The sequence below is a fragment of the Sciurus vulgaris genome (genome assembly GCF_902686455.1).
Source record: "Sciurus vulgaris genome assembly, chromosome: 5".
Lineage (NCBI taxonomy): Eukaryota > Metazoa > Chordata > Mammalia > Rodentia > Sciuridae > Sciurus > Sciurus vulgaris.
The window spans coordinates 62,800,043-62,814,556 of record NC_136465.1 but is presented as its reverse complement, the minus strand read 5'-3'; the positions used below and the strand labels follow the sequence as shown (position 1 = coordinate 62,814,556).

The window sequence follows — 14,514 nt, the reverse complement described above, 5'->3', positions numbered from 1 at the left end:
TTTAAAACAGGGTCTCACTAAATTGTCCAGGCTGACCTTTCATTTAGGATTCTCCTGCTGCAGGTTCCAGTGTAGCTGGGATTATATGCCCAACTGCCCACAGTCAGACATTTTAATACAAAGAATATTAACAGTTGCCATGTAAAACTAAAGGGCTAAAAGTAGAAATGCTTAATTGTTTCCTTGGCTACAAAAGCAGTATTTTTTTTTTTCCGTTTTTTGGTTTTTTTTTAGTTGTAGATGGACACAATACCTTTATTTTTATGTGGTGTTGAGGATTGAACCCAGTGCCTCACATGTGCTAGGCAGGTGCTCTACCACTGAGCTACAGCCCCAGCCTCAGCAGTATTCCTCTTGATACAGGGAGAACAACTACTGATGACCTAAATCTTTAAATTGTAATATATATGTATTTTTTTGTAGACTTCTAGCAATGAGGTAGAAAAACCATTAATTTTTTTGTAGGTGTGATAGCATTTTGGGGAAGGAGGTGGAGGGAAGGAAAGAGGGAGGAGAGAATCTTTACCTTGAAAGAGATATACTAGCTGCTGGTGCATGCCTGTAATCCCAGCAACACAGGAGGCTAAGGCAGGAGGATCAGAAGTTCAAGGCCAGCCTCAACAATTTAGCAAGGCCCTAAGCAACAGACCCTGCTTCAAAATTGGAAAAAAAGGGGGGAAGAGGATGTGGCTCAGTAGCTGAGTACCCTGGGGTCAATCCCTGGTACTAAAAAATAAATATATATACTAGAATATGATAGAAACTATGGGTAAAAATGGCTTCAAAATAATCTAGAGTAGGGTGAATAGGTAGGGATATAGATAATAAACATTGAAACTATATCGGATCCTCTATACATTTCTATAAAATTTTCCATAATTTGAATGTTAAAAGGTCTCAATAAGCTTAAGATAAAAGTGGGGTGACGTGTAAATTTGTCATGTGATCTATGAGAAGCTCTGATTTATTAAAGCTTTGGTTTTTTTGAATGGCATGAGAGGAAAGGACTCGAATTCTATTTGAACTTAGCTGTTTACTAAGGTTTTTAATAAGACAGTTCAGTAAAGTAAAACTGAAAATGTAAAAGGCTATATCTTAAGTACATTTAATAATATGCTTCTGAATATTTCCAAAACAGTATACAAAGGACAGGTGGGAGTGCACTGAGGTTAATAGTGAAAGCCTCTGATACTTGCTGAGACATTAACTATATGACTTCAAACTCAGCTTCCCTAATGTTGAGGCCAGGGATCCTTAGAAAATTGTCTGTCCTTTCATCATCCATCATGCTTTATTTTGTAAACTTGCTCCTTCATTGTAATGATGAGGGCAGTCCTCATTTGAGCTTAATTCATTAGTCAATCTGTTATTAACATATAAATATATTTTAGTTCCAACAGTGACACTGAGGTGTATTTTGTTGTGGGGAAAAGAGAAAATAAAAACCATAAGGAAACTTAAAAAAAATGTGAATTTCTTTAAAAGGAACTAAATTTTATAAGTTAATTTCTCTGCTTACAGAAACTGAGATCCTAAACACAAGTTCTAATCATATAGCATTTTGGACTTGTGCTTAGGACATAGGAAACTGTGAAGGCTCCTATTCTAAAAATGGGGAACAGCTGGATGATATACAAAATCATAACATTTTTGAGCTCTCAGAGCTAAGGCTGCAAAGCAGTCATGGAAACTGAATTCCAAAGAATTCAAGGAAAGACAGGACACAGGACTGTGTTCCTTTTGGGAAAGAACAGAAAAAGAGTGGTTGCTATACAAGCTAAGATTTTAACTTTTAAAAACATGTTTATTTTTGTGATGATGGTCTAAGCTGCAGTCTGGTCTTTAACTTGTCCACTCAAAGGATTTTCCCACCTCAGCCTCCTGAGTGGTTGGGATTACAGGCACATGTTACCATGTTCAGCAAGATTTTAGAATTTTTAAAGGCAAGCATGGACTACTAAATCAGTTTGAAAAGAACTAGCTATTTAATTTGTAGGCCTTGGTGCAAAATGAAAATGTGGAAACCTTTGCTCAAATATGAAGAAGTTCAAGATGGCAACAGAACGTTAAACTGAGCGTGGAGCCAGTCCTGGCTGTGGGCCAGAGACACAAAGGGAACTCCTACTCAGAAGGCTCCATCAGGATTAAAAAAAAAAAAAAGAACAGAAAAAGGCGGCTCCTTCAGGTTTCACCAAAGCTCCCCAGATTCCACAGACCCTTCCCAACCTGCTGGGGAAGGTCTACAAGCTTTATGGCCCTCAGTGCACTGGCAAAGACCTGTTGTTTCTGGAGAGCTAGAATCTAAATTCATCTGCCTCTTCCAGGACTCAGGCAATGATTTATTACTCTGGGAGAAGGGGAGATGCAAGAATTCTCTACCCTGGGAAGAGGGTTAACCACAGACATCAAACATAGGTCTACCATTGCTGGAGGTGGGATATAAAACTCAAGTCCCATACCAACTACAGAGCCAAGGCAGAGCCTGGCTACCACAGGTGAGAGGAGCAGGAATGCTGAGAAAAACTTCCCTCCAGAAGTCAAAGGCACAAAGGTCCACCTAAGACTGAATTCGGACAGCAGAGAACCTTATGGGGCTGGGGCAACTGAGGAAGGAATAAAATACCTCTCTATGATGCAGGTGTGCAGGGGCAGCTTGAAGCTGAAGGGGGAGCAATGGTACCAGAGAAAAACCTAGCATCCCAAAACCTGCCCTCAAGCACAGGGGAACTGTTTGAGGCTGTGGGCTCTGATCCTGCAATGACAGAACTTTATACCCAGTGAAAAATGTGTTTCACAAATGAACATGAAATAAATATTTTAAAGACATACAAAAGCTGAAGGAATCAATTACCAGCAGACTGCACTATAAGAAATATTTAAGTCGTATAGCAGAAGACAATGAGATAACTAGATGAAAACAGGTATCTACATTAAGGAATGGAGAACACTGGAAAAATACATATTTTACATAAGCAAATATATGAAAGTTTTTTCTTACTCTTAAATCTCTTTAAAAGATAATTTTCAGGGGTTGGGGGTGTTTATCTTAGTGGTAGAATATTTGCTTAGCATGCATGAGACCCTGTATTCAATCCCTGTACCATGAAAAATTACTGTAATATGGGGTTTATAATATATGTAAATTCAAAATGTATGACAATGGTAAGAAGTTGGGACGTACACTATTAGAAGGTTCTGCCATCATCTGTGGAATGGTATGATACCACTTAAAGGCAGACTGTATTGTTAAAAATATATGCCACATATCCAGACCCAGTAATGGAAAAATAAAACTACAGTACTTTCCTCTTAAAATATGACCCAGACGTATCACCCCAACTCACACCTCATAGGCTAGAATTACATTTATAGCTACCACATGCACCCTCAAAAAAAAAAAAAAAAGGCTGGAGAAGGAGCTCAGTGGTAAAATGCCCCCCTGGGTTCAATCCCCAGTAGCAAAACAAAAACAATAAAAACCAAAGAGGTATACTTAATAACCCAAAAGGAGATAACTAGAATAAAAATAAAATTAATCCAAGAAGTAAGGAGAATAAATGGGATAAACAGAAAACATAAAAATGATAGGCTAAAACCTTACCATACCAATAATCACATTAAATGCAAATAATCTACTATTAGAGTTTCAGACTTGCCCTATATTTTTCTTTTTCTGAGCTCTTACCAGGATCATTCTTAAAGCTCTGATTATAGCAATCTAGTCTTTTTCTAGGATGTCATTCAAAATTAATTCTTTCATCTTTTTTTCCCTTTCTTAAGGGGCATTTAACCACAGAGCCACATCCCCAGCCTTTTTTTAATATTTTATTTAGAGACAGGGTCTCACTGAGTTGCTTAGGGCCTCACTAAATTGCTGAGGCTGGCCTCAAATTTTCGATCTTCCTCCCTCAGTCTCCTGAGCTGCTGGGATTATAGGCATGGGCCACCATGTGCAGCTCAGACTCTTACCTAGTTCAAGAGATATCACTCCTACATTTTCAGTTATGTTTTAGCAACAGTTCCAGTTCTCGGTACCAATTTTATCTTAGTCTGTTCTATGCTACTGTAAACAGGATACCTGAGGCTAAATAATTTATAAGTAGATTTCTTTCTTATAGTTCAGAGGCTGGCAAGTCTACGATCAAGGGGCTGGCATCTGGTGAGGGCTGCCTTTTGTCATTCTATGGAGGAAGAGAGATCTCTTGAGAGTGCAGGAGGACTGAACTTGGTCCCCACCTCTCAACACTATATTGCATTAGGGATTAAGTTTCCAAGACATGAACTTTGGGGTACACAATGAAACCAGAGAAAACATATTGAGGCTCTTTTGGTAAGTGCATACAGGTTTATAAATGAGTTAATTCTATTAATTTTATATGTATTGATATACTCTACTCTTAAATTTTGTTTCCAAGGCTATTTAACTAAGGAATTCAGTTCTTTTACATTATGATTTTGAGATATTTATACTTACTTCTATCAGCTAATTTTTTTCTAGAAAAATCATGCAACCCCCACCCCCTGCCCTTGTGCTGTCTCCCACCTTCTCTCTCAACCACTGACTCTATACTCTCCCCTTTAAGATTTGGAATTTAGCTGGACTGAGTGGCACACGCCTGTAATCCTAGCGGATAGAGGCCGAGGCAGGAGATGGCGAGTTCAAAGTCAAGTCAGACTCAGCATAAGTGAACAACACAGTGAGACCCTGTCTCTAAATAAAACAAATAAATAGGGCTGGGGATGTGGCTCAGTGGTCAAATGTGCCTGCATTCAACCCCTAGTACCCCCCCCCCCAAAAAAAAAAAAAGATTTGGAATTTATACTTTTGAAGAGTACCATCTCTATTACTACTACTAAATTCTTTTAGAAACCAATTTGTTTCTAGGTCAAAACATTTCAGTATTAAAAATTTTTCCCGGGCTGGGGTAGTGCACTTGCCTAGCATGCATGACCCACTGGGTTCAATTCTCAGCATCGCATATCAATCAATCAATCAATCAAATAAAGGTCCATCAACACAACAAAAAATTTTCCTGGTCTTATACTCTATAGTTACAACATAAAATTCATACTTTGTACTTGGTGAATATATTAATACAAATTATCTATGCCTAGAAATAAAAAGCTTTTTAATGGTCTAAGATGTAAGCTAATGTTTGGATTCTTTTCAGAAAATAAACTTTTGTACAAGAATATTAAATACCTCAACAGAACTGTTTACTACAAGAGTTCATATCAAATTTCAAAACAGTGAAACTTCCATTTAATGCACATGACAGCTAAATGTTTTTGCTTAAAATGGAAAGTTTATTTGTTCAGTACACCAAATAGAATGCAAGCACTGTTATGACAAATATACAGAAATATGCAGATCAACGTAAAACAGTAATTTAGTTTAAATGAAGGGAAATCTCCATGTTATGACAACATACTCCCAAGAAGACTTCTTTGTTAATTATACATTTTAATAAAATAAAGGGTAATGGATTAAGTGGAAGTCAGCTTGTGAATTTTTCTTAAAAATAAAACTCCAACTCTTATTAATCCATGCCAGTTAAACACTATAACTAAAATTTCCAAATAAGCGCAGAGAAGATGCAGTTAGTTACCTTTTTTGCTTGAACAGTCCAGAGGAAAATGGTTACTACAAATACGGCAGGCATACTGTTAGACTGAACAATCTAGAACATACTGTACTAAATTTCAGTCTCAAATTGTGCTAAATGCTCATCATTAGTATGGCACATTTTGGTCCATGATGTGGTTTAATGCCAAGACAGATCACAATTTGTTACAGAAACACACAGATTACTGTTGGTTTTTCTGTTTGTTTTTAAATATATATGTGTATATATACATATATATATACATATATATATAATTATTATTTTTTAAAAGCTAGGTATACTTCCACATACGAAGGCAAAATTTTCCCAGGAGGAATTCACAGGAAGTAATCTGGGGTGCGCCGGGTAACATGAGGCTCTCCACGACGAGGTGCTGGATCAAACTGAAGACTATAAATGGCAGAAGAAAGTAAATCATTGAAGTATTTGACTTCGCAAACAAACCAATAAAGACGACAACACCTGATAGAAATTATAGTCCTGGCTTTTCCCTACTACTTATTACATGTGGATGGAATGGCCCTGGGCACCTCACTGCAGATGGTATAACTATATTACCATTTCACCGAGCTATGGTAAAAATTTAAGCAAATAAAATGTGTTTCGGTGCCTGGCAAAAGAGATCTGTGTCAGTTAAATAGATGTGGTAAGACTGGAATATGCTTTTCTCACTCCTGATTCTAGGAGGGAAGAACTGTTTTTCTACATTAAGTATAATGCTAAATTAGGGGTTTTCAGAGATGTCTTTATCAGGTTAAGTAAATTTCTTTCTATGACTAGTTTGCTGAATTTTTTTTTTTTTTTTTTTCAGTACTGAGGATCAAACACAGAGCCTTATGCATGATAGGCAAGGGCTCTACCACTGAGCTACACCCGCAATTTATTTTGAGATAAGAGTCTCACTAAGTTGCCCAGGCTGGCCTCGAACTTGTGATCCTTCTGTTTCATCTTCTTGGGAAGCTGGGGTTACAGGCGTGTATACCACCATGCCTGGCCTGTATATTAGATATTTTATTGTGAAAGGATGCTGGTTTTTGTCAAGTGCTTTTTCTGCCTCTACTAAAGTGTTCATTTGATCTTTTAATATTAATATGGACTAATACTTTTTTTCATGTTTTGAACAAAATTAACTAATTAATTTTTGGTACTGGGGACTGAACTCCTGGCTGCTTAACCACTACAGTACATCTCCAGCCCTTTTTAAAATTTTGAGACAGAATCTTGCTAAATTGCTTAGGCTGGCTTTGAACTTGTAATCCTCCTGCCTCAGCCTCTGGAGCTGCTGAGATTATGGGCAATGCACCACCACCTTGCCCAAATTTGCATTTTTGAAATTCAATCCTATTTGGATTTTCCTTTTCCAGTCAGTCCTAAGAGGAGGTAACCTTAAGAATGTACTCTCTTGAAGACTCTATGGGATAAATATGATTTTATTTTTAAGCCTGGCTTCCTAAGACGTAATCCAGGGCCAGAGAAACTTGTTTAGTCAGTGTTTGTTTTAAAGGTTATGTTTAAACTCATAGTACTAATAAGGCATGCTTTGTTGACCTATCTATTTAATAGCTTCTCAGAATAAATGACCTAACAGGGACTTAATCTTCCAGAGTTCTGGATGGCAGAAGAGTCCAAAATAAAGGTGTCAGCTAATCATTCTCTGAAGGCCCTACAGAAAAATTCTTCCTGTTTCTCCCTGGCTTCTCTTTTGGTAGATAATTCTTGGCTTTTAGATAGATTACTTCTTGTCTGATGTCACATGGATTCTCACCTCTGTGTCTGTGTTTCTTTTCCTCTTGAGTCCAAATGGACCAGATTTAGGGCCTACTCTAATCCAGTATGACCATATTTTAAAATTATATCTGCAAAGACCCTATTTCAAAATATCATCATAGGTGGAGACATGAATTTTAGGGCAGGGGCACCAGTCAACTACGTGTGGTTTGGAGTACTACCAAGACTATCCCACATGCTACTCTGCTCCTGAGAGGTTACAGCTGTATATGTACATAGCCTTTTTGCCTCACAGTGTTTGTCTGTGATCCCACCCGAGCTTTTCTTGGCTATCTCCTTACCTGCTTTTATTTACTAAACTTCTTGCTCTGCTCTTTAGCTTGTTGCTATAAGTATGGTAGAAACTATGAGAGCTCTTTTCCTTGGTCTCCACCACAATATGCATTGTTTTTGACAAAGTATCCCGAGACTTAGAATAAAGGGGAGAGAATTCTAAGCAAGGCCAGCCCCCTCCCCTGGTCTGCCTCTGCCCCCTGAGCAGAACTTATGTTATTATAGGGAGTGGGGAGATAGACAGACAGATGGCCAACAGGCATGGCCTGCTTGTGAGACATCTCCTGATTTGTAAGCAGGTACGTATGGCGAGAACAACTGGGAACCCAGTGTTAATCAGCCTGCCATCCATGTCTGGAATAGTTTTCACCCTAGAAACTGGGTTGGGGAAGGAGTCTTGGTCATCAAACTTCACCCATCATGAGTAGAGCTTCTGTAACCCAGGACAAGGGCAGGCAGGATATGTTGGTGCTGGAAGGAAATCATAAGCCTAGACTGGGATCTGGAGAAGGGGAAGCCCTCACCTTCTTGACTATACTAGTCCAGGGTACAGCAGCTAGAGTAGTTTCTTTAAGAGGGTTGTTGGAGTACGGGAGGGAGCAAGTAATGGCTCAAGGCCACAATCTCCTGTTATTACTGAGATTTAGTAGATGATCTTAACTGTTTCTCCATTTACTGTAATCTCTTAGGACAATTTCCAAAAACTTAAAATGATTAAAAAAAAATGTTTACCACACATTGCTTGTATATATTTAACATAAATATATGTTACATTTATACTTTAAGTTATATTTAAAAAAAAAAAATTTCCTGAGCTGGGGGTATAATTCTGTGGTAGAGTGCTTGCCTAGCATGTGCAAGGCTCTGGGTATAATCCCTTAAACCAAACAGAAAATAAGCTTCTTTCTCAAGTTAAGTCATTGTTTTTGTTGGGGAGGCTTACCACATTTCTCATTCTACCATTCTAGAAGTAGAACTCATCTACCTCTATTTTTAATAGCTACATTGCAAAATTTTTCTTTTTTAAAAGTGATTATATACAATTAAAATTTAAAGTTACTTACAAAGAATATTTTAAAGTGTCATCTAGTTCCATGATAGCAGCCTGGTTCCCACAACGATAACAGTAATTGGGTGCACTGAAAATGGTAACCACATTCCGATCATGACACCAATTATATCCCTGCAGGATAAGAAATAATTCAGTATTTTGTTATAAAATTATCTTGAAATAAGACTAAAAAATTACAAATAATTTCTGTGGATATGTAGTCATTTCCACTACCTTATACAATTTTCATCTTTAAAAAAAAATTTTTTTTTGGTAGTAGGGATTGAACTCAAGGGCACTTAATTACTGAGCCACATCCCCATCCCTTTTTTCTATTTTATTTATAGACAGGGTCTTACTGAGTTGCTTAGTGCCTTGCTAAGTTGCTGAGGCTGGCTTTGAATTTGTGATTCTCCTGCCTCAGCCTCCCAAGTTCCTGTGATTTTAGGCATGCACCACCATGCACACCTTCATCTTTAAATTTCTGTACCTGCACAGAATACCCTGGGCCCAGAATTCTGTTACGCAAAGCTCGGTAACTGCGTAGATTTGCTTACCTATGCTAGTTATTTTAGTGAGGGTGTATATTGAAACTTCTTCCACAAATATGAGATTCCCAATATGTAGCAATTAATACCACCATATGTACAACTATAATACATCAATTTAAAAAATGTGGGGGAAAAGATGACAGATTCCCTCAAACTGCATCAATTTTTGCTTTATATATTTTCAAGCTATTATTAGGCAAATATAAACTTTTTCTTCTGGGCCAATTTTTACCAATAATGACCTTGTTTTATTCCTAATAGTACCTTTTACCTTAGAGCCTATTCTGATTCATATAATTGGCTATATTTTGGATAATTACCTACTTGATATACACCAGTTTCTATTCCTTACCTCTAACTAGTAGTGTTTTTAGGCATGTCCCAGATAATAACAGAATTTTGATTATTTTATACAATCTAGGAGTCTCAGTCTTTTAGCAAGAAAAAGTTTTAGTCAATTTACATTTCTTATGATTGACACAATTAGACATTTCTGCCACATGAATTTGTGTTCTTTAAAAAAATTTTTTTGAATTTATGCTCTTTATCATATTCTTGCCCCTCTCCATGTCTCTACTAGGTTGGTGAAGTTTTGTTCTAACATCTTGAAACCACTCCCTACTGATTTGGAGTGGTTACATTTCTATTCCTTTAGTAGTTAACAAAGTAGTAACACAACAGTGGAGCAATCAGACAGAGGTCACCTGAACTAAGTTATCAGTTAATACCACCAGCAGTGGGACAAATAGATTTCATGACCCCTTGGTAAGATGCACTGAGGATACAATGTCATTCTGCAGTATACCTGCCAAAAATGCTTATCCTGATCTATAATCATAAGGAAACATCAGTCAAACCTCAACTGAGAGAGATTTCTGTAAAATAAATTGCTTGTACTATTATAAAATGTCAAGATCACAAAAAACAAAGAAATTCTAAGGAATTATTTCCCTACCAAAGGGAACTGAATACAAACTTGATCTTAGATATACATATATGCAAAAATTAAATGTTGCTAAAGGACACTGGGTGACATAATCAGCAAAATCTGACTACAGTGTTTACTATACCAGTACTGATTTCCTGACTATAAAAACTATACTTGTGGTTACATAAGAGAATGCCTTAATTTAAAATAACAAAAAAACCATGGAAATTTGGGGGTAAAGGAGCATTTGTCTATACCTAATATTTAAATGGTTCAGAAGAAAGTAAAGTGTAAGAGGAGAGAAAGGGAAAGAGATTATAAAGCAAATATGGTACAACATTTACATTCAGGATTCTGAAGTATAAAATAGAACTCTTTTTTTTTTTCCCCCGGTACTAGGGATCGAACTCGGGGCCTTGTGCATGTGAGGCAAGCACTCTACCAGCTGAGCTATCTCCACAGCCCAAAATAGAACTTTTGGGTACTATTTTTTTACAATTTTTCTCTAAAAGTCTCAATTTCAAAAATGAACTATTTTATTTTGCTCTGGCCAACTTTTCCCTTTGCTAAAATAAATAATAAGGAATGTCTTCTATATGCCATTTTTGAAACCTTATTATAGATATTCATATTATCTGATGTTGCCGCCTGTAGCAACAATCTCGCGGTAATTTATTGGAGGTGGACTGAACTGAACTACTTCTATTTTCTTTATCTGGGCTACTTCCTTGCTTATTTGCTTGTTCGCTAGTTTATAGAGGAAGAGAGGCTTTGCTTACTTTTAGTTTTAGAGGAAGGGAGACTTTGAGAGGAAGAAAGACTTTGCTTAGAGGAAGAGACTGCTTAGAGGAAGAAAGACTTTGCTTAATTTTAGAGATGCTACTCTTTCAGAGAGGCTACACTTATCAAAGGTCTACTGCTTCTTCTTAGAGGTGCGTCCTGCATCCTGCGTCCTAAAGGTGCGTGCTAGAGGTGTGTACTACCAGAGGTGCTTTCTGTCAGAGGTGCTTCTTAGTGGTGCGTCCCCCGTACCGCGTCCTTCATTCTGCGATCTGCGACCTAGACGTGTGTTCTTAGTTCCCTGTCCTGTGATCGGCGATCTGCAACCTAGAGTTGTCTGCTTAGTCCTGCATCCTGCCATCTGCGATCTATCAGAGGTGCTGCTTATCATAGGTGCTTCCTATAGCTGCATGTCTTATATACCTAAGGCAGCCAATCAGCTTAGGATTAAGTAGCACAGTTGGAGCATGTGCCACGGTACCAATCAAGAAAGAATGAGGAACATCTGTTGACCAGTAGCGCACAGGAGACATTAACTAATCAGGCAAAAGTAGATCATGCCGTGTTAACACTAATTGTGCGCCACCTCTTGGCTCAACGCCAGCCGCCATCCTAGGGCTACCCAAACACGTCTCTGCAATCTGAAATAAAGATCATTCCATAGGAAAAGTACATACTTCCATTACAAGCTGGTGAGCACGCGAAACCAGTGTGAGACCATTGGCATGGTTAAATGTTTCAGAAATGTCTTGTCCAAACGTGTAGCCAGCACCACGTGGTGAAATACCCCAGCCACCACGATCATCTGGATCCGACCATAACAGATCACACATTGGGCCCTGGTCAAAATAATTAAGTACACATGATAAATTATTAGCAGTCATATTTAAATAATTTAGCTTTCCCACAATGTGGTCATCTATATTTTTTTAAATTAGCTTTACCTCATGTGGAACTTCTTGTAAACGATCCAGAGCTCTTATATGATCCAGTGTATCTATGGATGGAGAGAGGCCACCATGGAGGCAGAATATCTGTTTATGAATTAAAGTAAGGAAAATATTTGTTTCTCTAATTGCCATGTTAATGAAGAGCAAATAATGATTACCAATGTCAGTCCTAAAATCTCTTCAAAGTAAAGTTTGATAATATTTACTGTGGAAAATGTAAAAACTACAATGGAAAACCAAAATCACATAATTAGAACTGTTAATGTTTTAATCAGTCTCTCTCATCTTTTTAATTTATAATCCTACGGTGGTTTGTATGTCTGTTTTGCAGGGCTGGGCATCAAACCCAAAGTCTTCTGCATGTTAGGCAAGCAATGCAACAGTGAGCTACATCTCTAGACCCCTCCTAGGTATTTTATATAGTGTTTTCTCCTGTGGTGAATATGATCCCCATTTTCATGACCTGCCATTACATTTTCTGATGATTATTGCTGATGTATAAAACTGGCTCTTTCGGCAATCTTCCTACTAATCCCTAGTTTCGGTTACAATAGTTTTTCAGTTTTCTCAGATGTTCTGAGTACAGAATCACATTATTTGCAAAAATATGTATTTTTTCTTCTCAATGTGTTGCCTTTTAATTCTTTCTACTGCTCGGTGCACTGGCTAGAATTTCTAAAACAAAACTGAACAATATAATGTTTTTGTTTTTTGTAAACAACCTATTTTCAGGACCATCTGCTGGGGATTCTGAATCAGGGAGAATAATGCACATTTTTTTGGTTTTTGTAGTATTGGGTTTGAACCTAGGGATGCTCTACCACTGAGTTACACTCCTAGTTCTTTTTGAGACATTGCCAGGCTGGTTTCAATTTGTTAATCCTTCTGCCTCAGTTTCATGAGCTGGTAGGATTACAGGTGTATGCTACCATGCCCAACTAGGATAATGCTGGTTTTAAGTTTTAGTGAGTGTTTTTCTCCTGATTTTGATGAGAAAGTCTCTAATGTTTCACCGAGTATAATAAGAAAATTTATCTCTGGAATTAATGCTATTAATATAATTTTTCTTTAAAACTGAATTTTATTTTTGATTTTTTAATTTTAATTGTAGGTGGACACAATATCTTTATTTTATTTTTATGTGGTGCTGAGGTTCAAACCCAAGGTCTCACGCATGCTAGGCTACAATGGAGCCACAACCCCAAATCTAAAACTGAGTTTTAAATCATGGGCATGTGATTTTTTTTTCCAAATAATTTTGGTCTGATTTTTATTTTTCTGTGTTGCCAAGTCTGGTTGGTTATTGAGGTTACACTATGCATATAGCACAAGTTTTAAAAGCTCTTCATTTTTTTCCCCAAGTTCTGGAACATACAAATTATATGTTTCTTAAAATTTGGTGGAATTGATCTATAAAAGTATTCAGACCTGGTTATTTTGGTACAATATACCTAACAGTATACTATCTATTTGATAGGTAAGCTTGTCATGTTGTTCAAATACTGTACCTACTTATTTTATCTACTTAACTTCTGATTACAAATAGTCTTTCCCATAACATTTTAAAAACAATGATCTGTCACCAATGGTATATGTGTACACTGTTTTGTTTCTTTAAAGTACTATAATAATGAAGATCATTGGCCCACTATAGATGGAGTCTGGATGACGCTGGTAGGTAAGGAGAGAAATACATAAAATCTCTACCAATGTACCTATCTGAAAAATTAGATACACTACCAATACTGATAGGTTCTCTTCCAAAAGTAATTTTGTCCATTAATATTAAGACTATTGCTTTATGGGCTGGGGTTGTGGCTCAGTGGTAGAGTGCTTGCCTAGCATGTGTGAGGCACTGGGTTTGATTCTCAGCACCGCATATAAAAATAAATGAATAAAAGGTCCATCAACAACTAAAAATATAAAAATTTTTAAAAAAGACTATTGCTTTAAAAAATTGAAAACCTTAATATTTTATAAATTCATGCTTTCATTATTAAGTCTAGGCAAAGTGTTATCCTTTTCATTATTGCAGTGTTCAAAATCGTGGCTGGGAAAATATGGGTTGTTAGGATTATACAGAGGAGGTCATAATCGAATTATAATCCCACAAACAGGCCAAAAGATTTTGTTACACCCTTGACAACTGTAGGCTTTTAGAATTAAGAACTGCCAGAATTTTATTGTATTTTTAAATTTATTTTTATTTATTTATTTTTATTTTTATTTTTTTTGGTATTTTTAAATTTAGATCAGCTCAAACTCTCAGCAAAATCTCTAGAAACTGGAATAGGAAACTTGCACAATTTTTCTCATATTTTTGAATGTTTTATGGTGTACCTGCAATACTTATAAAGAGTGGAAACAAAGTACTCACTTCTTAGTGAAGAAGGTATATAATACACAATATAACACTTGCAATTACTATGAAAACAGTAATGAAAGATTTTTAATGGTAACTGGCAGACACTGTATGTGTGGAGAAGTTTTAAAGTGTATCTTCCTTTAGTAGTATTGTATATCAGGATCCTAAGCATTTATTATAGCATTTATCTATAATTAAAAA

General features: G+C 36.7%; 1 protein-coding gene across 1 annotated transcript in view; it reads right to left on the bottom strand.

Annotated features, from left to right (window-relative positions):
- Nucleotides 1–5,112: 5,112 nt before the first annotated feature.
- The window catches only part of PPP2CB (protein phosphatase 2 catalytic subunit beta), a 35,441-nt gene continuing 26,039 nt past the window's right edge, over nucleotides 5,113–14,514 (bottom strand). Inside the window, exons 4-7 of the mRNA XM_079140254.1 lie at nucleotides 11,943–12,032; nucleotides 11,676–11,837; nucleotides 8,753–8,871; nucleotides 5,113–6,017 (exon numbers count right to left, since the gene is read on the bottom strand). Coding sequence (XP_078996380.1) covers nucleotides 5,945–6,017; nucleotides 8,753–8,871; nucleotides 11,676–11,837; nucleotides 11,943–12,032 — 444 coding nt within the window. The 3' untranslated portion in view covers nucleotides 5,113–5,944. The remainder of the gene's footprint in view (nucleotides 6,018–8,752; nucleotides 8,872–11,675; nucleotides 11,838–11,942; nucleotides 12,033–14,514) is intronic.